The following is a 24831-nucleotide window of genomic DNA, read 5'->3' on the forward strand; positions in this document are numbered from 1 at the left end:
ACTGCTGCTAAGATCTGCAGTGAGTCCACAGACCCAAAGTCCCCCTGAGCACAGAGTTTTACAAACCCTGCAATTCAAATTCACATTTTATTAGTCAAAGTTGAACAAGAATGCATCGCTCAGCTCCAAGGTCCACAGTACAACATCCGGGGTACTTACATCTCTGTGCTGCAGGTTCAAGTTCTTCCACAAGGTCCTTTCTGGGAATTCTCTCTAGTACGTGTTGTGTGATCTCGAGGGCCCTTCGATCACCATAATGTTCGATCATAGTGTTCGCGGTATCCAAGTGATCCGCATTTTCAAGTCGTGATCTTGGGATCTTTACCTGTCCAGGTTCCACCGCGCAGTCTTGGAGCCGAACTTTGAATTCTTTGAACTCTTGTCCAGTTAGTTCTAGTAAACAACGATGGATCACATCCCTGGCGGTCTTTGGGCTGCTTCCATGAGCCATTATACAGCATGAGCATCAGTGCCTGCAATGAAAAATGCATCATTCAGGTGAATTCAGCTGAGATTCATCACACAGTCATAGTTATGGGGGTCCGATTGGATTCATGACAGTACGAGCCCCTGTACTGAATTGTAGGAGTCTGGTCGGTGGCCCTGGTACTCCCCGCTTTCTTAAAGGGGACATGTGTAGTAAGGGGTATTCACTCTGCCACCCCTCTTCATGCATGAATCATATGTCTACAGGCGTAACCCGGCTCAATTCCAAACTAATTGGACTGGTCAGTAACCGCACAGAGCATGCAGGCCGGACCCGTCTCCACCCTTACAGTGGTTCAGGATACAGGGATACCCAGCGTTGGAGGGCCTATCCCAGCCCTGCCAGTAATCCTCGGTAGCTTCTCGCCCCCAGTCTGCTGTGGTTCTCCTGAGGGACCTGGTTATACATGTATCTGTTTTCTGGATTCCTGCACCCTTTCCGACATTTGCTCTCTACCCTCTGAGGCTTTCTGAAGTATCTTTATTGATACACCTATGACTGAGGGTCCATATACTCTATATCTGGCTCCTTGCTTACAGTTAGCAGATGCTAATCCCGTACATAAGACAGATACACCTCCGACTGAGGGTCCATGTACCCTATATCTAGATCCTTGCTTACTGTTAGGAGAGGCCTGCCCCCGTATATTAGACAGATGCACATCCAAAAAAGGGTTCATATACCTTATATCTGTTTCCTTGCTTACAATTAGCAGATGATTGCCCCGTACATAAGACAGATGGACCTACGAATAAGGGTCCATATACCCTATATTTAGCCACTTGCTTACAGTTAGCAGATGCCTGCCCCCGTACATTAGACAGATACACCACCGACCGAGAGCGCATATACCCTATATCTGGCTCCTTGCTTTCAGTTAGCAGACGCTTGCCCTGTACATAAGACAGATACACCTCCGACTGGGGTCCATATACCCTATATCTGGCTCCTTGCTTACAGTTAGCAGATGCTTGCCCCGTACATAAGAAGTGGAGAAGTGTGGCTCACTGGTTAGAGGCGGCAGACCCTGAAGCAGAGGTCAGACCCGGGACCAGGGTTCAATTCCCGACGCGGCAGGGTCTTGAGCCCAATATCCACGGACTCGATAATTCTCGTTTCGGTGCCTACTCGAGTCACAGGTTCACACTCTGCAGCTCTGGGCATTAGCTTGCTTAATCTCCACTACGGCCCCCCGCGGCGGGATGCCTGGCTTTCACCTTGGGGATGCCCAGTACGGGTATCTCACAGGGAAAAACCAGGACGGGTTCCCAAGGCAAGCGCCGAGATGCCTACGGGTAATCGAGCGCTATATAAGAATGCTTAATAATAATAATAATAATAATAATAATAATAATAAGACAGATACACCTCCGATTGAGGGTCCATGTACCCTATATCTAGATCCTTGCTTACAGTTAGCAGATGCCTGCCCCAGTACATAAGACAGATACACCTCTAACTGAGGGTCCCTATACCCTATATCTGGATCCTTGCTTACAGTTAACAGATGCTGCCCCTGTACATTAGACAGATACACCTCTGACTGAGGGTCCCTATACCCTATATCTGGATCCTTGCTTACAGTTAGCAGATGCTTGTCCCGTACATAAGACAGATACACCTCTGACTGAGTGTCCCTATACCCTATATCTCGCTCCTTGCTTACAGTTACCACATACTTGCCCCTGTACATAAGACAGATGCACATCCAACTGAGGGTTCATATACCCTATATCTGGCTTCTTGCTTACAGTTAGCAGATGATTGCCCCGTACATTAGACAGATGCACCTATGATTGAGGGTCCATGTACCCTATATCTGGATCCTTGCTTACTGTTAGGAGAGGCCTGCCCCAGTACATAAGACAGATACACCTCCGACTGAGGGTCCATAAACACTATATCTTGCTCCTTGCTTACAGTTACCACATACTTGCCCCTGTACATAAGACAGATGCACATCCACCTGAGGGTTCATATACCCTGTATCTGGCTCCTTGCTTACAGTTAGCAGATGATTGCCCCATACATAAGACAGATACACCAACGACTGAGGGTCCTTAGACCCCATATCTGGCTCCTTGCTTACAGTTAACAGATGCTTGCCCCGTACATAAGACAGATACACCAACGACTGAGGGTCCTTAGACCCCATATCTGGCTCCTTGCTTACAGTTAACAGATGCTTGCCCCTGTACATTAGACAGATACACCTCTGAGGGTCCATATACCCTATATCTCGCTCCTTGCTTACAGTTACCACATACTTGCCCTTGTACATAAGACAGATGCACATCCAACTGAGGGTTCATATACCGTATATCTGGCTCCTTCCTTACAGTTAGCAAATGATTGCCCCATACATAAGACAGATACACCAACGACTGAGGGTCCTTAGACCCCATATCTCGCTCCTTGCTTACAGTTAGCAGATGCTTGCCCCGTACATAAGACAGATACACCTCCGACTGGGGTCCTTATACCCTATATCTGGCTCCTTGCTTACAGATAGCGGATGCCTGCCCCGTACATAAGACAGATACATCTCCGACTGAGGGTCCATATACCCCATATCTAGCTCCTTGCTTACAGTTAGCAGAAGCTTGTCCCATACATAAGGCAGATACACCTACGAATGAGGGTCCATATACCCTATATCTGGCTCCTTGCTTACAGTTAGCAGACGCTTGCCCTGTACATAAGACAGATACACCTCCGACTGGGGTCCATATACCCTATATCTGGCTCCGTGCTTACAGTTATCAGACGCTTGTCCCTTACATAAGACAGATACACCTCCAACTGGAGGTCCATATACCCTATATCTGGCTCCTTGCTTACAGTTAGCAGAAGCTTGTCCCATACATAAGACAGATACACCTACGAATGAGGGTCCTTATACCCTATATTTAGCCACTTGCTTACAGTTAGCAGATGCTTGCCCCCGTACATTAGACAGAGACACCTCCGACTGAGTGTTGTAAATTAACGGCGATTAAGTTGAGCGTTAGCAAAAGACATCTTGTTTTTCTGTTATCTTGACATTTGTTATGGCATCCATTTTGAATCCACGGCAGCCATTTTGTCTGCCACATGCTGCCTCGTGTCGACCATGTGCGTTGTCCTACCTTCCTGCTCATGGCCTCTAAATCTGCCCGGCAACAAGCTATTAATAGCATCTCTGTGTTTTCTGCTGACCGTTAGGGTCCACGTCTGTTAAAGGTTAGCCCTGATATTGGAATGTGTTAGCTGAGACCCCAAGACTGATAGCTCCTCCCACTGATCGATTGTGCCTCTCAATATTACCTTGTATGGACATAAAATGTGCTTTTATGCTTTGTACCGCCTACTCTTGAGCCCCTGTGTGGGTATAAATAAACCATGTGTTCAGTAGCCCTTTGTGCTACTTCTCACAGTGCCGAAGGGTACTGGTTGAATTATAGCACCACCTCATGAGGTGTAATAAACGTTATGTTTTATATTTCCAGTTTCCGTGCCAACTTTTTCCTTTGGAGTCTGCGGACTTTTGTGCACAGAAGGGCGAACCCCTTGCACTAGCGGCCTGGCTGAGGTCTGCTACGACATGAGGGTCCATATACCCTATATCTGGCTCCTTGCTTACAGTTAGCAGATACCTGCCCCGTACATTAGACAGATACACCTCCGATTGATGGTCCATATACCCTATATCTGGCTCCTTGCTTAAAGTTACCAGATGCCTGCCCCTGTACATTAGTCCTATACACCTCCAATTGAGGGTCCATATACCCTATATCTGGCTCCTTGCTTACAGTTAGCAGATGCTTGTCCCATATATTAGACAGATACACCTCCGACTCAGGGTCCATATAACCTATATATGGCTCCTTGCTTACAGTTAGCAGAAGCTTGAACCCGTACATTAGACCGATACACCTCCAATTGAGGGTCCATATACCCTATATCTTGCTCCTTGCTTTCAGTTAGCAGATGCTTGCCACGTATATTAGACAGAAGCGCCTCCGACTGAGGGTCCATGTACCCTATATCTGGATCCTTGCTTACTGTTAGGAGAGGCCTGCCTCCGTACATAAGACAGATACACCTCCGACTGAGGGTCCATATACCCTATATCTGGCACCTTGATTGCAGTCAGCAGATGCCTGCCCCGTAAATTAGACAATCAGTGTCCTTATACCCTATATCTGGCTCCTTGCTTAGTTAGTAGATGCCTGCCTCCGTACACAAGACAGATACACCTCCGACTGGGGTCCTTATACCCTATATTTGGCTCCATGCTTACAGTTAGCAGATGCCTGCCCCGGTATATAAGACAGATACACCTCCGACTGGGGTCCTTATACCCTATATTTGGCTCCATGCTTACAGTTAGCAGATGCTTGCCCCCAGTACATAAGCGAGATGCACCTCTGACTGAGGGTCCATATACCTATATCTGGCTTCATGCTTACCGTTAGCAGATGCCTGCCCCGGTATATAAGACAGATACACCTCCGACTGAAGGTCCATATACCCTATATCTGGCTCCTTGATTACAGTTAGGAGAGGCCTGCCCCCGTACATAAGACAGATACATCTCCGACTTGGGTCCTTATGCCCTATATCTTACTCCTTGCTTACTGTTAGCAGATACCTGCCCCGTACATTAGACAGATACACCTCTGACTCAGGGTCCATAAACCCTATATCTGGCTCCTTGCTTACAGTTAGCAGATGCTTGCAAGGTACATTAGACGGATACACCTCAGACTGAGGGTCTATATACCCTATATCTGGCTCTTTGCTTACGTTTAGCAGATGCTTGCCCCTGCACATTAGACAGATACACCTCCGACTGAGGGTCCATATACCCTATATCTTGCTCCTTGCCTACATTTAGCGGGGAACATCGTTTACAACGAAACTTTGACCACGCACTACCATTCCAATGCAGGAATTACAACGAAAGACGTTACAACGACTTTAGCTGGAGGGCGCTGTTGGATAGGGAATAGTTTAATTTTCTATCCAACACCTTCCCTACTATCCACGGGGACTGGAGTTGGAATAAAAAATGAAACTATTCCACTAGCCAGCGCCCCCCAACGCAAGTCGTTGTAACGACTTGCGTTGTAAAACCTGCGTTGTAAAGGCATGCATGGTAAAAGGATGCGTTGAAACATCATACAACCCATTTAGCAGATGCTTGCCCCATACGTAAGACAGATAGATCGATGGTTGAGGGTCTCTGCACCTTTACCCCCTGGTATCTTCCTTTTTAATTTTAGTCCTGATGATGAGCTGCTATAAGTCATTGTACCAAAGGGTCGAAACATCGACAACAATAGATGTGTACTGATTTTTAACCATGATTGAGGTATTTTTATGTTTGAAAAGCTTTATTGAACAAACAAAGAAATAGACAGAAAATACCGGCAATAAATTCAAATGTTGAGGCAGAATTACAACAAAAAAATCTGGCTAGTATAAGAAAGAAGAATAAAAGCAATTTTTAGGGTTTTATATGGAATGGGGAAGGGAAGGAGGGAAGGAGGGGGAATGGAAATACTAATATGTTAAATAACAGAAGATTGCAAATTACATTGCATACAACGGAATGTAAACAGGGCATTGAACAATTAATACTATATATCAGATAATCGTGAATGATAAAGAAAGAGAGCAGAGAGAGAGAGTATTCAAGGGGGTTTAAAATCTTCAGAATTGAGGGATGGATTACGTTGTAGAGCCTCAGGAGTCAGAGTCCTCCTGAGGCTTGAGCCAGGAGTAGACACACTTGTTAAGGTATATATGTGATTGCCTCTGTTTTAATCTGTTTTTAATTGGTTTTAAGTGGAAAACTTTTTTAAACTGTGATAAACTGTAAACAGCGATTTAGTGGCATAATTACCCTCAGAGATACCTCGCACGCTCTCTTCCATCACTCCCAGGCCCCGCTGTCTAAACGCGGAGGCGCCATCTTGGGAGGAGTTTCAGGTCAGTGGGCTAGTGGTGCCGCCCCTGACAATACAAATAATGAAAGACGCACGCAGCAGGCGCGCCTAAGGCAAGTCGTATGCGCCTGTCCGCGCTCGACCCGCGGTCAGCACCAGCCCCCCTGCACGTTTTAGGTCAGGTTCAACAAATAATATTACTTATTCTAGAGAAAGATTAGACAGACTTAATTCCATGCCTAATAAACGCCCCAGCTGCTTATTATGTCTGGAGCCGGGGAACTGTCATCCATACTCACAACAGATATGCCAGGGATGTAGAACCAAACTACCTTAGTTAATACTTGAACCCACCAAATCCAGACCTAACTTAAGCAGTAACGAGAAAAAGATCACGCCTAAACAAGATTGGAAATGTGTCCTCATCAATGCACGTTCATTGGTCAAACACAGCTTAGAATGTGAAACGTTAATTGTAGACAAGGAGATAAGCATTGCATTTATAACCGAAGATGAGGCTTCTGGTCCAGACTTGGTAAAATCCACACCACCTGACTATCTATGTTTCACGCTCAATAAACCCAATAAAAAAGGGGGTGGCCTTGTGGTCATTTACCACAAGTCATTTAGGGCATCTCTTAACCCTCTGACCAAATTGGTTTTGAAGTCCTTGACTTCTGTTTCTGCCTGTCAAACCATTTCTCCTTCAGAGGCACCCTACTATACAGAGCGCCGGGCCCAGAAACCTATTCCTTAGCCAAGCATATTGGAAACAGTTTTATGTTCCAACTCCTACACCATACTTGGAGATTTCAATTTTCATCTGGAATCACTCAGACCCTGACACCTCCAACCTACTAGATATGATGAGTAATGCTGGCCTAAAACAGATGGTGACAGGAGCCACACATAAGACCGACCACTCGTTAGACGGAATTTTTTCTAGTGAAACACAACTAGGTACTATTGACATTCTTCCAGTCATCTGGTCCGATCATAGGGCAATTCTATTCCAAATCAGCACCTACAACCATCACTCAGGGAGAACAGAGAAAACAACTGGTTAACAGAGCCTGGAATAAAATTAATGCAAAGGAACTTCACGAGACGCTCAATACGACAGCCCCCACTTACTCCACAGATTTGGATGAGGCGACACTAGCATATACCAAATGGCTAGAAGAGGCAGGTGATAAGCTTGCCCCAAAAAAACACCTGTACCGCAACAGGGCAAGGCCATTCTCGCCTTGGTACTCCCAAGACCTCAGAGACCTTAAACTGAGCTGTAAACATCTAGAGCGAAGTTGGAGGAAAGAATACAATGAGAGTGATCGGAATAACTACAAACTCTGCTTACTCAATACAAACTGCTTTTAAGTAAAACAAAGCAAGAGTTCTTTACCAAACAAATCAATCTTGCAAAGAACTCGTCTAAAGAACTTTTTTAAACAGTTACATCCTTAGCACTCCCAGCTACACCTATGATCACTGGTAGCCGAGAGCTATGTGACAACATTGCTCAATTCTTCCTGTCCATAGTAGAATCCATCTTCTCCACCTTCTCCCAAACTCCAGTCACTTCCATCTCTACCCCGATTGACGGAAATCAACCAGAAACAAACGAAAGGGAATCTCTGAACAACTTCTCCCAAGTAACACCCACAGAAATTTTAAACCTTATTAAAACAACAAAATCGGGGTCACCTAATGACCCCTGCCCCATCTCTCTGTTGAAACTAGCACCGGAACCAGTAGCCCTTGCTATGTTCTCTCAGGGATACTATCCCGAAATCTGGAAGTGTGCTTCGAGACTGCCTCTACTTAAGAAACCGGCTTTGGATCCCAAAGACCCCAACAATTTTAGGCCCATATCCAGGTTCCCTCTCCCAGCGAAAGTGGCAGAGAAAATTATGAACATGCATCAAAGTTTGTTCTTATGTGAATCACAGGTGATGGATCCATCACAATATGGCTTCACACCAGGGCACAGCACCAAATCTGCCCTTATTAAATCTACAGAAGAGATTAAGACCATTCTGGACCAAGGAGGTAAAGCAGTGTTGATCATGTTGGATCTCTCTGCGGCATTTGATACGGTCCATCACTCTCTATTAATAGACCGTATGAAGGAGATCGGAATCCAGGGTGCCTCTTGGAAATTACTGAAATCCTTTCTTTCTAACAGAATTCAAACTGTCACTATTGGGGAATTCTCTTCTAAACCTTTCTCCTTACCATGTGGAGTGCCTCAGGGCTCCTCGCCGAGCCCAACGCTCTGTAATACTTCTGTTTCATCACGCACCCACGGACCTTTCTCCTGCCGCACCTGCAGCTTCACCTGTGACAGAGCCACCAAACCACCAAGGACCGGACCGAACCACCTCCGCTGCATACTCCTAAACACCCGCTCTGCACACAAACACACCCTCGAGCTCTGGGACATGCTCGACTCCTCCACCCCAGATGTTGCCTTCTGGAACGAGACCTGGTGGAACGACTCCTCGGTGCCAGACATCGCCATAGCCATCCCGGAAAACTACAAAATCACCCACAGGGATCACGCCAATGGAATTGGTTGAGGAATAGCCATCGTCCACAAGTCCACCCTCAAGGTTGCCACTCACGCAGACGACACCCTGTACTTCTGGATCAACACCGACCCCAACACCACCCTCAGAGGAACACTCATCTACAGACCCCCCGGGCCCCGGGCTTAGTTCAGTGACTCCATCGCTGACCTCGCCAGCACCCACGCCCTCGCCTCCACGGACTACATCCTCCTTAGCGACCTGAAAGTCCACCTCGAGAGCAACAACGATACCAACTCCGCCACCCTGATCGACAACCTCGGCCTCAGACAACTTGCCACTGCACCCACAGACGCCACCGGCCACACGCTGGACCCCGTCTTCTCCACAGGCACCCACTTCGCCTTCGACCACACCACCGAACTCCACTGGACCGACCACCTCTGCATCCATTTCACCTTCAAGAAACCCACCATGCACCACCGTACCCAACAGCTGCCTCTCCGCTGCGGGAGCAAAGTCACTGGAGACCAGCTGATCACCACACTTGCCCAGAACCCACCCACCGACCCCACCAACCCAGACGCCGTAGCCCGCAACCTCAGACAGTGGATCGATGACTGCACCATCATCCTCGCTCTGCTCAAGAGACCCTCCAACAACCACACCAGCAAGAGAGCCACCTGGTTCACTGACAAACTCCAGACCACCAACCGTGCATGCCGGAAACTGGAGAAGATATGGCTCCACAAACGCACACCGGACAACCACGCAGCCCACAAGGACGCCACACGCAGACATCACCATCTTATCAGATTAGCCAAGAGATCCTCCTTCAAAGACCGCCTGGATAACAAAGCACATGACAGCAAATAGCTCTTCAGCATCGTAAAGGAACTCTCCAACCCCAGCGCCAACACCAACGACATCCCGCCCTAACAAGAACTGTGCGACTCACTAGCCATCTTCTTCCACCGCAAGATCGCTGACATCCAGAACAGCTTCAACACCACGACCGCCCCCACTACGCCAGACTCCACCTCCCCTGTGAACACCCTGTGAACACCACCAGCGCCAACCGCCTGACCTCCTGGTCCAACGCCAACGAAGATGAGACACGCAAGGTCATGAACTCCATCCACTCAGGATCTACGTCAGACCCGTGCCCACACCACATATTCAACAAAGCAGACGCAGCCATCGCACCCTACGGAAGGTCATCAATATCTCCTTCGAAACAGCAACATTCCCGGAAAGCTGGTAACACGCCAAAATCAACGCCCTTCTCAAGAAGCCCAAGGGCGACCCCAAGGACCTCAAGAACGTCCGGCCTATCTCCCTGCTCCCGTTCCCAGTGAAGGTCATCAAGAAAATCGTCAACATGCAATTGGCCCCCCACCTCGAAGACAACAACATCTTGGACCCGTCCCAGTCCGGATTCAGACGAAACCACAGCACAGAGACAGCCCTCATCGCCGCCACAGACATCAGGCGCCAACTAGACAACGGCGAAACATCAGCCCTCATCCTCCTGGACCTGTCAGCCGCCTTCGACATGGTCTGCTATCACACTCTAAAGACACGCCTCCTAGAAGCCGGAATCCAAGAGAAGGCCCTTGACTGGACCACGTCCTTCCTCTCCGGCAGAACCCAGAGCGTCCGCCTCCCACCCTTCCGATCCGAAGCCACCGACATCATCTACGACATCCCCCAGGGCTCAGCCCGATGCTGTTCAACATCTACATGGCCCCCCTCACACATGTATCCCGCCATCACAACATTAACATCTCCTACGCCGACGACACCCAGCTCATCCTCTCCCTCACCAAGGACCCACACACCGCCAAAACCAACCTCCACGAGGGAATGATGGCCGTCGCCGACTGGATAAGGAGCAGCCATCTGAAGCTGAACTCGGACAAGACGGAGGTCCTCATCCCCGAACTCACCCCCTCAGCCTGGGACGACTCCTGGTGGCCGACCACACTGGGAACAGCACTGAGACCCACCGACCATGCACGCAACCTAGGATTCATCCTCGACTCCACCCTCTCCATGTCTAAGCAGGTCAACGCCATCTCCTCCCCCTGCTACAACACCCTCTGCATGCTCCGCAGGATCTACAAGTGGATCCCTACTGAAACAAGAAGAACGGTGACACAAGCCCTCGTTGGCAGCAGACTGGACTACGGCAACGCACTCTACGCAGGAATCCCAGCCAAACACCTACGACGACTACAACGCATCCAAAACGCCTCCGCCCGACTGATTGTGACCGTCCCCCGCCGCAGCCACATCACCCCCCACCTGAGAGACCTACACTGGCTCCCCGTCGACAAGAGAATCACCTTCAAGCTCCTCACCCACGCACACAAAGCACTCCACAACGCCGGACCAGCCTACCTGAACAGCAGACTCAGCTTCAACACCCCCACCCGCCAGCCTCGCCCTCGCCGCTGTCCCCTGCATCCAACGAACAACCTCCGGCAGCAGATCCTTCTCCTACCTCGCCGCCAAGACCTGGAACACCCTCCCTACCCACCTACGGCAAACCCAAGACCTACTCACCTTCAGGAGACTCCTCAAGACCTGGCCCTTCGAGCAGTAGCGTCACCACCCCCTCCCCTCAGCGCCTCGAGACCCTCATGGGTAAGTAGTGCGCTTTACAAGTACTCTAATTGATTGACTAGCCCCTCTCATTGACTCTTTTGGCTTCTCTTTAACCTCCTATGCCGACGACACCTAAGTTGTGGTGTCACTACCGCCAGGGGCAGAGATGAGGACAGGAACACGTCTTAATGAGTGCATGTCAGCTGTGGGCGGCTGGATGGCACAAAACTGTCTGAAGCTTAATTAAAAAAAACGGAAGTGATACTATTTGGTAACGATCCTAGCTTCTGGACTCCGACCTGGTGGCCAAAGTCCCTGGGGCCCCTTCCGGCCCCAAGAAACAAAGTAAAAAGCCTTGGAGTCTGGATCGACATCAAACTCAACTACAAAGACCAGGTGAATGCGGTGGCTTCATCCACCACCTACACTCTCAGAGTATGCAGGAAAATATAACCTTTTCTACCAAAAGACAGTATTCAAACAGTAATTACCTCACTTGCCATGTCAAGGTTAGATTACTGCAACGGGTTATACCTCTCCATGCAGGAGGGACTTATGCAAAAACTGCAGCTTCCGCAAAATGCAGCCGCAAGAATTATCACAGGCACTTCAAAATTTGCCTCAATCTCAGCGCAAATTAGGAAACTACACTGGTTGCCTGTTAAAACAAGGATCCAGTTCAAGGTGCTGTGCCTTGTCCATAAAGCTCTACATGGAATTCCTGAAAATGAAACTTAAATGGTATATACACAAAAGAGCACTACGGTCATCAAAAGAAAAACTAATAGCAGTTCCCAATCAATCAATCATATCATTTGTAAAGCGCACTACTCACCCGTGAGGGTCTCAAGGCGCTGGGGTGGGGAATGCTGCTACTGCTCGAAAAGCCAGGTCTTGAGGAGTTTTCTGAAGGCCAGCAGGTCTTGGGTCTGCCGTAGGTGGATAGGGAGGGTGTTCCAGGTCTTTGCGGCGAGGTGGGAGAAAGATTTGCCGCCTGAGGTCGCTCTTCAGAAGCGGGGGACTGTAGCAAGGGCAAGGTCGGGGGAGCGGAGCTGGCGGGTGGGGGTGTAGAAGCTGAGTCGTCTGTTGAGGTACGTTGGTCCGGTGTTGTGGAGTGCCTTGTGTGCATGGGTGAGGAGCTTGAAAGTTATCCTCTTGTTGACCGGGAGCCAGTGCAGGTCTCTCAGGTGGGGTGTGATGTGGCTGCGGCAAAGGGATGTCGAGGATCAGGTGTGCAGAGGCGTTCTGGATGCGTTGGAGCCGTCTCAGGAGTTTGGCCGAGGCTCCTGCGTAGAGGGCTTTTCCATAGTCCAACCTACTGCTGACAAGGGCCTGGGTGACTGTTCTTCTCGTTTCAGTGGGGATCAACTTGTAGATCCTACGGAGCATGCAGAGGGTGTTGAAGCAGGAGGAGGAGACGGCGTTGACCTGTTTAGTCATGGAGAGGGTGGAGTCGAGGATGACCCCTAGGTTGCGTGCGTGGTCGGTGGGTGTTGGAGCGGTTCCCAGTGCGGTCGGCCACCAGGAGTCGTCCCAGGCCGAAGGGTTGGATCCGAGGATAAGGACCTCCGTCTTGTGCGAGTTCAGCTTCAGTCGGCTGTTCCTCATCCATTCAGCAACGGCCTTCATTCCATCATGAAGGTTGATTTTGGCGGTGTGGGGGTCCTTGGTGAGGGAGAGTATCAGCTGGGTGTCATCGGCGTAGGAGGGGATATTGAGGTCGTGCCGATAGGCGACGTGGGCGAGCGGTGCCATGTAGATGTTAAACAGAGTTGGGCTGAGGGATGAGCTCTGGGGTACGCCGCAGATGATCTCGGTGGCTTCGGAGTGGAAGGGGGGAAGGCAGATGCTCTGTGTTTTGCCGGAGAGGAAGGACGTGGTCCAGACCAGGGCCTTCTCTTGGATCCCAGCGTTGTGGAGGTGGGTTCGTAGTGTGTGGTGACAGACCGTGCCGAAGGCGGCTGACAGGTCCAGGAGGATGAGGGCCGCCGTTTCTCCATTGTCCAGCAGGGACTTGATGTCATCGGTGGCAACGATGAGGGCAGTCTCGGTGCTGTGGTTGCTGCGGAACCCGGACTGGGAAGGGTCCAGGATGTTGTTCTCCTCGAGGTAGCGGGTCAGTTGTTCGTTGACGTCTTCTCGGTGACCTTTGCCGGGAACGGGAGCAGGGAGATGGGCCGGAAGATCTTGAGTTCCTTGGGGTCCGCCTTGGGTTTCTTGAGTAAGGCGTTGATCTCGGCGTGCTTCCAGCTCTCTGAGAAGGTTGCTGTCTCGAAGGAGGTGTTGAGGACTTTCCGGAGATGGGGTGCGATGGATGTGCTGGCTTTGTTGAAGATGTGGTGTGGGCATGGATCTGACGGAGATCCGGAGTGGATGGTGTTCATGATTTTGATGGTGTCATCGTCGTTGATGTTGGTCCAGTAGAACAGGCGGTTGGTGCGGATGGTGGTCGTGGGGGCGGAGGTCTCAGTGGTTGTCGGGCGGTCGTGGCATTGAAACGGTCGTGGATGTCTGTGATCTTGCGGTGGAATAAGGTGGCCAGCGAGTCGCACAGGTCTTGCAAGGGTGGGACGTCGTTGGTGTTGGAGCTGGGGTTGGAAAGTTCCTTCACGATGTTTAAGAGCTCTTTGCTGTTGTGCGCGTTGTTGTCTAGGCGCTCTTTGAAGGAAGCCCTTTTGGCGGATCTGATGAGGTGATGGTGTCTGCGGGTGGCATTCATGTGGGCGGCGTGGCTGTCCGTTGTTCGTTCACGGAGCCAGATCTTCTCCAGCTTTCGGCAGGTTTGCTTGGAGGCCCGGAGGTTTTCAGTGAACCAGCTGGCTTTCTTGTTGGTATGATTGTTGGAGGGTTTCTTGATCAGGGCGAGGGTGTTGGCGCAGTCATTGATCCACTGTCTGAGGTTGCGGGTGGCGGTGTAGGGGTCGGTATGGTCGGCGGGTGGGCTCTGGGCAAGGGTGGTGGTTAGCTGGTCTTCGGTGACTTTGCTCCAGCAGCGGTGAGGCATCTGTTGGGTGCGGTGGTGCGTGGTGGGTTTCTTGAAGGTGAAGTGGATGCAGCGGTGGTCGGTCCAGTGGAGTTCGGTGGTATGGTTGAAGGAGACGTGGGGGCTTGCGGAGAAGATGGGGTCAAGCGTGTGACCGGCATAGTGGGTGGGTGTTGTGACGAGTTGTCTGAGTCCGAGGTTGGCTAGGTTGTCGATCAGATTGGTGGAGTTGGTGTCCTCATTGTTCTCGAGCTGAAAGTTCAGGTCCCCGAGGACGATGTAGTCCTTGTAGGCGAGGACATGTGTGCTGACGAAGTCGGCGATGGAGTCGCTGAACTGTGGTCGGGGTCCGGGCGGTCTGTAGATGAGGGTTCCTCTGAGGGTGGTGTTGGGGTCGGTGTGGATCTGGAAGTGCAGGTGTTTGGCGGTGCTGAGGGTGTCGTCGGTGTTGGTCGAGACTCTGAGAGTGTTCCTGTGGACGATGGCGATTCCTCCTCCCGCTCTGTTGGTGCGGTCCTTGCGGGTGATCTTGCAGCCTTCCGGGACGGGTGCAGAGGCGGGGTTCAGCCAGGTCTCCGTCAGGAAGGCGACGTCTGGGGAGGTTAAGTCGAGTAGGTCCCAGAGTTCAAAGGCATGTTTTCGGGTTGAGCGGGTGTTGAGAAGGATGCATCTGAGGTGGTTGGGTTCTTTCCTGGTCGGCAGCATGGTGGGGCGGATGCTTTTGAAGCTGCAGTTCCGGCAGGTGAAAGCTCTGTGGATGCGCTTCGGGGCGGCCAGGAAGCAGGTGTCTGATCGACCTGTGTTGAGTCCGTGGAGGGTTCTGGCATCGTAGTGGTGTCGGGCATCGTAGCATTTGTGGTGTCCAGGGGTCCTGGCACTGGGCGCGGTCCAGGCACGGACGGGCACATGCGGGCTTGCCTTAGGTGCGCCAGCGGCGTGCCGGCTGAGCAGCTGGGAGGCGGGAGCAGGGCAGCGAATGGGATTGCAGGTGGGCGGGGCCGCAGGGACGCAGCGGCGGGGGCCGCGGGAGAACTGGGCACAGGAAGGAAAAAGTTTAGGCAAGAAAATAAGTACAGGCACAGAGGAATAAAAACAAGTCTGGGCAAGAAAGCAAGTTAGGCACAGGGGAATAAAAACAAGTCTGGGCAAGAAAACAAGTACAGGCACAGGGGAATAAACACAAGTCTGGGCAAGAAAACAAGTACAGGCACAGGGGAATAAACACAGTCTGGGCTAGAAAGCAAGTACAGGCACAGGGGAATAAAAACAAGTCTGGGCAAGAAAGAAAGTTAGGCACAGGGGTAAAATACAAGATTAGGCAAAAACAATGCAGGCAGAGCTGTGCAGCAGCGTGGGGAGCGACCTGCCTGCGAGCAGGGTCATAGGTGTGCAAAGAGTGTGCAAAGCTAGCTGGGGAGGCAGATGTTTTGTAACACATGCAGGAAAGGCCTGGAATGGCCTACCGCTGCAACTTAGGTCCATGGGAGAACTTCTCTCCTTCAGAAAGGCTTTAAAAACCAGGCTTTTCCCCTCCTAATTTCCCTGTGCACTTCCTTTCGCTCCAGCCCACAAGGACTCACCAGCGCCAGGACACCCATGGGTAACAGTGCGCTCTATAAATAGCAATAACATTAACATTAAAACAATCTGTTCTAAATAAGAAGTAAGCGATGAGAGTGGTGAATTTCTGTAGAAAGGAAAAGGGACAATGGAATAAGGCTTGAAATTTGGGAAAAGAGTATGGCGAGAGACCATTAAAAAGGTGTTTAACTCAAATAATACATTTTGATCTCCAAGAGTTCCAGAAGATGGGTCTGTTGTTAAGAATAATAAGAGAATTGTGCCAAATGGGAGAGAAAGGGTTAGGCAAAGCTAAAGGATTTAGAAGGGAACAAGTATGTCTAAATAGGGGAAAGGATATGTGAGGAGTTTTGACTGAAAAAGCCATTCTTCCTGGAGGGAGAATGGTAATAATAGAGTTTGTTCAATGGAAAACCAAAGGGGAGTAAAAGGAGAATGTTCGGATCAGAACCATTTCGAGGCTTGACGAAGGGAAAAGATTTTTGATAAAGGCGAAAGTCATGGAAGTTCACTCCACCATTAGACTTTGTCTTATGAAGAAAAGAGAGGGCAATTCTAGCTTTCTTATTCTTCCAAAGGAATTAAAAAAAGGCAGGAATCAATATGCTTCATGTATATGGCTGGAATGTGAACGGGAAGCATAGAAAGCGTATAAATTAAAATAGGGGCAATCGTCATTTTAATTGAATCTAAACGACCCCACCAAGAGAGGAAAAGGGGATTCCAGGAAGAAAGTAATTTATCAATACGAGACAAAGCAGCGGTCATATTTAATTTAACCGCAGAGGCAATTGAGTTGGAAAACCATATGCCTACATATTTTCGTTTTTGATCATTCCAGGCAAATCCAGTGGACGAAAAGGAATGGGGAAGACACAATTTAGTGAGGAGAAGAATTTCAGTTTTGTCTGAATTGATCTCGTAACCAGAGACCTGGGAGAAGGAGTCAAACTCATGAAGCAAAGGAGATAGAGGTGTCAGGTTCAGAAATAAATAAAAGGATATTGTCCGCATATGCGGAAAGTTTTAATTGCTGGTCCCCAAAAGGAAAACCAGAAATAGAGTCATTGTTACGGATAGAAGACAAAGGGTTCAAGAGCTAGGACAAAAAAAAGAGGGGATAAAGGGCATCCTAGACGAACTCCACGTTGAAGAGGGAAATAGGATGATATACAACCATTAACTAATAGGGAGGCTTTGGGAGCAGAATATAACAGAGAGATAAGTGAAATCAATTTGGGTCCGAAACCATGCCATTGTAACGAGGCAAATAAGAAGGACCAGTCTACTCGATAAAAAGCCTTTTCTGCATCAACTGATATGGCTGCTAGAGAAGTGGAGATGGAGGGGATTTTGTTTAAAAAAGCTGTGAGTTATCAGAGGTATGTCTTCCTTTGACAAATCCACATTGTTCTTTCCCAGTAAGGTGAGGCACGAGAGGATCTAAACGTAAGGCAAGGATTTTAGCAAATCATTTAAAGTCAACATTAACCAAAGATATCGAGCGATAGTTCTTGCAAAATTTAGGGTCTCGGCCTTCTTTATGAATTAAACAAATTGTTGCCTCTTGAAAGGTACCTTCTGTTTTACCAGCTAAAGCAAATGATTGAAAGAGTGATAAAAGTTTTGGTAGTAATAAATATGAAAAGTGCAAATAAAATTCAACAGAAAAACCATCTGGGCCAGGAGTCTTTCCTTTGGTGAGAGAATTTAAGACGTTGGACAGCTCTGTAAGGGACAAGTCTGATTCAAGATCAAGCAGATTAAGATGGGATGAAAGGGGGAAAGGAATTTTATCAAGATACTGTTGCATGGTGGAGGAAGATGGAGGAGATTCTGCGGTGTAAAGATTTTGATAGAAGAGCTTAAATTCATTTCTTGGTCTTTGTGCAAAAGGGAGTCATTGGAGGAGTATATAGCATCTCTGAGGGTGCGTCCCTTACGTGTTTTGAGATCATTAGCCAGAAGTTTCCCTGCCTTTTTACGGCCTCCATAGTAAGAAGCACTACTCTGCAGAAGCATGGAGGATGCATTATCAGAAGTGGTTTTATTAAAAGCTAGTTCAGCTCGAATCGGCTCTGATAAAACCGAATCTTTCGAAGAAGTGTAAAATTTGTGTTCTAAAAGCTTGATATGTGCTAAAGTTGCTTTATGTTGTTGAACAAAGCGTTTCTTTTTTTTGAGGAAGTCAATGATAAAGCCCCTTGCAGTAGCGTTAAAAGAGTCCCAAATGATATGAGGAGAGGAGTTGAGGGCACAATTAAGATCAAAGAATTGGGGGCATATTATCAAGAATGGTGTTAAAAACGATCGCCGGTTTAGCTGCAGAAAACTGCTGCTAAAGAAGCGATAATGGGCTTGATAATATGCCCTTGAGAATTCCAATAGAAGTCCATGTTCTGGTGTTAACGTGGGCTTCCATTGGAATTCTCATGGCATATTATCAAGCCCATTATCGCCGCTTTAGCAGCAGTTTTCTGCCGCTAAACCTTCTTGATAATATGCCCCTCAGTTGCAAAAGAGCGAAAAGAAGAAGAGAAGAGAGGATCTGAAAGGAGAGAATTGTTAAAACGCCAACAAGAGGATTTGGAATGTGGAGGGAGCAAATCAAGATCTGTAACTATTTGGGAATAGAAATAACAATAGGTTCAATAGAGGACAAAAGAAGATTTTGGGATAAAGGATGAGAAAGAAAGATATAGTTCAAGTGGGAAAGAGAGGCGTGAGGAAGAGAGAAAAAAGAGAAGTCTAAAGAGTCAGGGTGGGAGAGTCTCCAGGAATCAATGAGAATTTTTTTTTTTTATTGCACAAATATTTAAAATCATTGCAATATACACATACAAAAATGACCTTTTAAGTAAAGAAGATGTATTCAAGCCTGTTAAAAAGAACAATAAAATTGATGGGTAGGGTGAAGGGAAGGTAGAGCAGAAAAGCCAAGGGAATGCCACTTAGGGGGGTTAAAGTTCAGGCTTGCTCAGATGGTAGAGTCAAGGAGTTAATTTCTGTGATGAATTTTACAAAGCGAGTCGCCAACTGTGGCGAGTCCCCCCTCATACATGTCTTGAGCGCTTCTTGACATGTCCTGATGTCTAGAAGAAGCCAAATTGGTCTCAGCCAGAATATTCTTTGCGCCCGAAGGCGATGGCAAATGCATAGAGTGTGGATTAGGCTTTCAACTCCCTGGTTGCAGAAACGGCACTGAGAGGAGGCTTCTTTCTTATATCCTTGGCCAAACTTGTATGCCCTTCAACGGAATTAAGCCGAAACGAAATCTCATTAATTGATGTTTGATATGCGGCTTCATTGCTGATGCGAGATAAGATGGTAGTGTTTTCGGGGCATATAGTTTGGCAGCCCAAGTGCCATGAAAAAGCTGGAGAACCTGTTGCATATCCGATTGATTTGATAGGATTTTAGCTTGCTTGGTTAAAAGCTTCGATTTCGTTTCATTGGGCAAGGAAGAGGACCATATGTCCCCTGCTTCGAGGGATTTGAGGCAGAATGTCAAATATTTATTCCATGATGTAGTTGGGTTGCTAAGCAGGAGCCATATGCAGCTCTTCAGCGTATGGGGGTTAGCATGTTTCGCTTTCAGACAGTATGAGACGTATCTTGCACCCATAATCCAGCGCATAGAGGATAAGGAAAATTCTTTCCGGGTTTGGGCATGGGAAGTCGAGTTTGGCAATCGTAAGACCCAGCGATAGCATGATGTGCTCTATCTAGCCAGTTGTTCATTTTGTTTTTGAAAATTATTGCGCCAAAGGAGATTGTATGAAGGAATTTTGCGTTGATCAGTTTTATCAAAGGGACAAAGTCCGGGGAATGCAGAGCGCTCTTCGTTCTCATGAAGGCCCCCTCTAGACTATGAGCCACTGCCTGCATCTCGGTTGTATGCATCGAGCATCTCCCTTTATGATCAATCCAGACGCCCAGATATTTATATGCAGTGACAGTCTCCAGTGGTTTCCCTTCTATAAACCACATGATCTTTTTTCCATTCGCGGGTGAAATTGCCATCGTTTTGGTTTTACTAACGTTTATCTCGAGCATATTGTTGTTACAGTACTGGGCGAGGGAATTGAACAATCTTTGGAGGCCCACCTGGGTTTGATCTAGAAGAATGGTATCGTCTGAGTATTGCAGAATTTGGATTTTACTTTGACCGATTCCTGGGGGGAAGGCTCTTGATCGGGACAACCATTCAGGTAGGTCGGCGAGGTACAGATTGAAAAGTAATGGTGCAAGAGTGCACCCTTGTTTTAGGCCACTATTTGTATATATTTTTATTGGAGGTAGACCATTTCGATGTTACTCTGACTTTAACCCAGGTGTCCGTGTGTAGGGCTATTAGTGCGTTTAGTAGCGCCCGTGGGATGCCCCATCTTGCCAATTTTTCCCACAATTTGGGCCGACTAACGCTGTCAAAGGCTTTACGGAAAACGATGAATTTTGCAGCTAGGGTGGTTTCCATCAGGTGGGCTATGGAAATCAAGTTGTCCTCGATGTGGCAGCCTTTTTGGAAGCCAGTTTGGCTAAAAGGGATTCAATTTTTCGTTTCCGCCCCTTTTGTAAGTTCTTTTAAAAGTACACTTGCGTAGGCTTTCCCATCAACATCAAGTAGGGCTATCATCCAATAGTTATCTGGGTTGGAGCGCGAGCCTTTTTTATGGAAGGGTACGAGGAATGATCCTTGCCAGGAGGGCGGGATGGTGTGTCCCAGTATTGCATCCTCAAAGAGAGGGGTCAGTATCGCGGCCCATTTTTATGCGGAGGCTTTGAGTACTTGCGTGGGGATCCCGTTGGGTCCGGGGCACCACTGGAGCGCATTTTCTTTATGACTCCTACTATTTCTTCTGTTGTTATCTTGATGGTGGAGGTTGTGCCATCCTCGGTGATGAGCTGATCGAGCGTATGTTGGGTACTGCTGCTGCTATTCGATGTGTACGGTGCTGTGTACAATATTTTGACGTAGTTCTCCCAATCAACGGGGGAGATATTAGCTGCAGTGGGTGGTTTAGTGGCTTTGGTTGCCTCATTTACCCAATTCCAAAATTTCCTTTGGTCCTTAGTTTTGATTATCTCAAAGACGTCGCCCAACGGAGCTCTTCTTCCTGTCTTTTTAGGGCGAATCTGATCTTCCTATAATCTTTTCTGGCAGCTGATATGTCACTCTTCAGGGATTTATATTCACTTTCGTTGTTCGCATGGGCTCGTTGCAACTTATTTAATTTGCTCTTTGTGGAAATTATAAGTTGCTTTTGCTCTAACAAAGTAGTTGGGACCGGAAGGACCTTCGGAGGGCTATTTGTTAGTTTTAATGCTAATTGGTCTCTGAATTTGGTCAGTCTTGTCTCCCAGGAGAATCCTGTCAAGTAATCAGTGCCATCCAGACGCTGTCCAGAGAGACATCTTCTATTGCTTCACGATTCCATTCAGACCATCTTAATTTTCTTACATTCTGAAGGTTTGATTCCCTTCCAATCAGGGGAGTTATCGGGCGGTGTTGCTGCCTAAGGGCAATCTTGCATACTAGAATGACATGATCGGTGTCTAAGGATGGTATTATCGAGAGCTGACGCGCCAGGTGGAAGGCAGTAAGAGATATCCATATGTAATCTAAAGTAGCCATACGGGATGAAGATATATGGGTATATGCAGCTGGATGATCAGAGGCTAACCTTCCGTTAAGAGTGCGCAGGCCGGATTGGTTTAATTGTGTTGCTAATTTTATTCCATTGGCCACAGATCATTTGGGAATAAAGCTTCAAGATTATTTATTATAGGAAGCAAGTTGCTTAAAGTAGTCTCCCGAGGAATTTTTACGGGATGTAGGTAGACACAGCCGAGGATGATTTTTTGCTTTATTTTTCCCTTAACATGGCTCTTAATCTCAATGCTGAGGAAGATGTAGTCACCTTCGCCGTAATAAAGTGTCTCTAATTTTGCAACCAATGTGTTCTTTACGGCGATCAGCACGCCCCCAGATGCATGGCCACCTGCTGTGGATGGGATAGCAAAGGATTCGGCTACTGTGAAATCTTCCCAGATGGTATTCTCCAGGGTCCAGGTCTCTTGAATGGCGAAGATATCGTTTGACTTCCGGAGGTCTGTGGTTAATTGGCCTATTTTCTCTTTTGTTAGGCCCGGATGTTCTAGGAGCAAATATTTAAGCAACAGGCTGTGTCATACTTTGATTCGTTTTCGTGCCGAATTGTCTGTGCATTACCCTAAGGCCTTGGAAAGCCAGGACCAGTCTTGGGATTTGTTTGATTTAAATACGCATTTACGTGGGCCACGTGCTGTTGTGGCTATTACTTGAAGTGGAGTATCAATCCAGGGTGCTGCTTTTGATTCCTGTCTGTGGCCGCGTAACATCGGGGGTAGCTGTTTGCTCCCTTCCAAATTTAAGTCGGAACTAATGTTGTTGGTCAATGGGGGTTCAGGGGTATTTTTTAGAAAGGTCGGATAGTTAATGGTGGTATAAAGGCTAGCTTGGATGCCCCATTCGCTCAGTTGCTTTGCGTTCTTAGATACTGTTGCAGCCAGTTCTGGTTTGAAAAAAGTTACCAAGGTTGACTCATTTTTCTGGCCCATAACAGGATCTATAAAAGCCACTGTTTCAATGTCCGCTGAGTTTACACTTTCTAAGCCTGGAAGATGCTGGCATAGCTTTAGAAAATTTCCCCTGTTTAGGGTATCCCATTGACCCTGGGATTCATATTCCGGGTATAATAGTACTTGTTTGTGCTGTAACTGTGTGGGTCGAGACTCTTGGTTATTGGTATTGACTTTGTGCGGTTGTGCCCAGTTGGGGTTACATGTTAAACGATCTGTTTGGGGCTTTTCATTGCCTAGGTATTCTGGATTTTCTTGAATAGTTGGCTTTAGAAACGTGAAGCAGTTGCTTGTTGGCAAATTGCTCGTAACTAGTTCTTGGGTGGAGGGTGTCTTGTTGTCGGGTCCAGCATCCCCTAGTTGTTCGTCTGTTCTTGATAGTACAATTTCTGTGATAGAAGTTCTTTTTATTTGTCCTAGGTCTTCGGTAGTAGATGTGCTTTTTCCGTTGGTAACAGCAGAAGGACTTTTAATAGCGAATTTAATAGACTTATCATTTTGAATGGAATGATTACTACAAGATTTTTTATTATTACTGCTATTTTTAGATGCGGTATCCTCCTTTGGGTCTAGTAATTTATGCGTGAAATTTAGAGATGATTTTGGATTTTCAGTGATACATTTTTGCAAGTCAATTGATTTTTCTGGCTCTTCCGCCCGATTTGTAGGGAGGTCCCTCGTGTTTGTTCCAAGTCATTGCAATAATACGTTGCTCTTTTTTTTTTGCTTTGTTTTATTTCTTCAGTTTCTTCTTGTTCTTTCTAGACATCGATGTTCCTTCCTTCAGAATTTGTTTGGTCTCGATTAAAGGCATGGAAGAACTTATTGTGGTGGGTGGCTGATCAAGATGAATATTTATTGTAGCATTAAGTTGTTGTTGATCCAGTTTCAGGTTATTATAATTATCGCTAGGGCTGACTGGGTTGTTGAGATTTAATTTTGGGGTTCGAGGAGTTTCTTGAGTTTGAAGTTGAATCGGAGAACTTGTTTTCTGCGATGTAGTTTGAGACTTTATGCTTAAATCTTCTATTAAAGTAGACATTATTTCGGGCAGAGACTCAAGTTTTTTTATTAAAGGCTTGCAAGTACAGTTGATCTGAGTGTGATTTGGATACGAGATTATATTTTCAGGCAGTTCCTGACTTAAATGTGCTGCGGAGGTGTAATTTTGGCCCGCATTATTTTGGACTCTTCGTATCAGTGCGTTTAGCTGTTCCAGTTTAGAGTCTATACCCATTACAGAGTCTGCTAATAGTTAAAGAATGGCTATCTGTGTCTCCAGTTTGTCGGCATGCATATGAGCAGCATTAGCCATGGAGTTCAAGGCTTGGTTGGTGGCTGCAAGAAGCAATTCAACTTTAGGCATTCCTGGGCTTGCTTGAGAAGACCTTTGTCTAAGACCTGCCGAGTCAGGATTTCTTTCAGTGGGATGGTTGCAGACGAAGGGCGAGTTGATAGATAAGTTAGTTTGATCTTTTTGAGGGTTTTTGTTAGGGTCATAGTTGGAACAGTAGTCTTTAATTCCAGCTTTAACATTGCTAAAATTTGCAGTTGAGACTATGGGTGGGCTTGCTTTGGTCGACGCCTCGGGTGAGGCAATATTGCTGAAAGGAGTAAAATGAGGTACCTCATTAGGAATTGGAGTGGATGTTTGTGATAAGAAGTCAGGGCTGCGTTTTTAAGTGTAGTCATTTGATACACCGTTTGTCAAATTGTCATATCTTCTTGCAGTAGTAAACTTTGCTGGGTTGGGAGCTTTGATGATTGAGTCGAGGAATCTGATGATGAGATCCAAATTATAGAGTCGGCTGAGGTGCGTGCCATGGTTTTGACATTATCTTTCTCTTTTCCCAGCTGGAAGGATGGGATTTCTTTCTCTAAGTCAGAGACGGTGACGAGGTCATTAACGAGTGATGGAACAGGGGAAGCAGACATTGACATGGGTGGTGACACATTAGATGATTTCCTCATGCTTGAATGCATACAAAATTCTTCTGGGGGAAGAGGGGGAAGGGGTAGTGATAAAGAAAGGAGGGATTGACTGCCCGGTGTATTCGCTGGTACGGTAACAGAGTCAAAGACTATGGA

The 24831-nt window shown here is 47.5% G+C and overlaps 1 protein-coding gene across 1 annotated transcript in view; it reads right to left on the reverse strand.

Moving 5' to 3' along the window:
* LOC144774144 (NACHT, LRR and PYD domains-containing protein 12-like) overlaps positions 1-470 on the reverse strand; it is a 518892-nt gene extending 518422 nt beyond the window's left edge. Inside the window, exon 1 of the mRNA XM_078659163.1 lies at positions 160-470. Within this exon, the coding sequence (XP_078515289.1) occupies positions 160-451 (292 nt within the window). The 5' untranslated portion in view covers positions 452-470. The remainder of the gene's footprint in view (positions 1-159) is intronic.
* Between the last annotated feature and the right edge of the window lie 24361 nt (positions 471-24831).

Source organism: Lissotriton helveticus, chromosome 8 (genome assembly GCF_964261635.1).
Source record: "Lissotriton helveticus chromosome 8, aLisHel1.1, whole genome shotgun sequence".
Taxonomy (NCBI): Eukaryota; Metazoa; Chordata; class Amphibia; order Caudata; family Salamandridae; genus Lissotriton; species Lissotriton helveticus.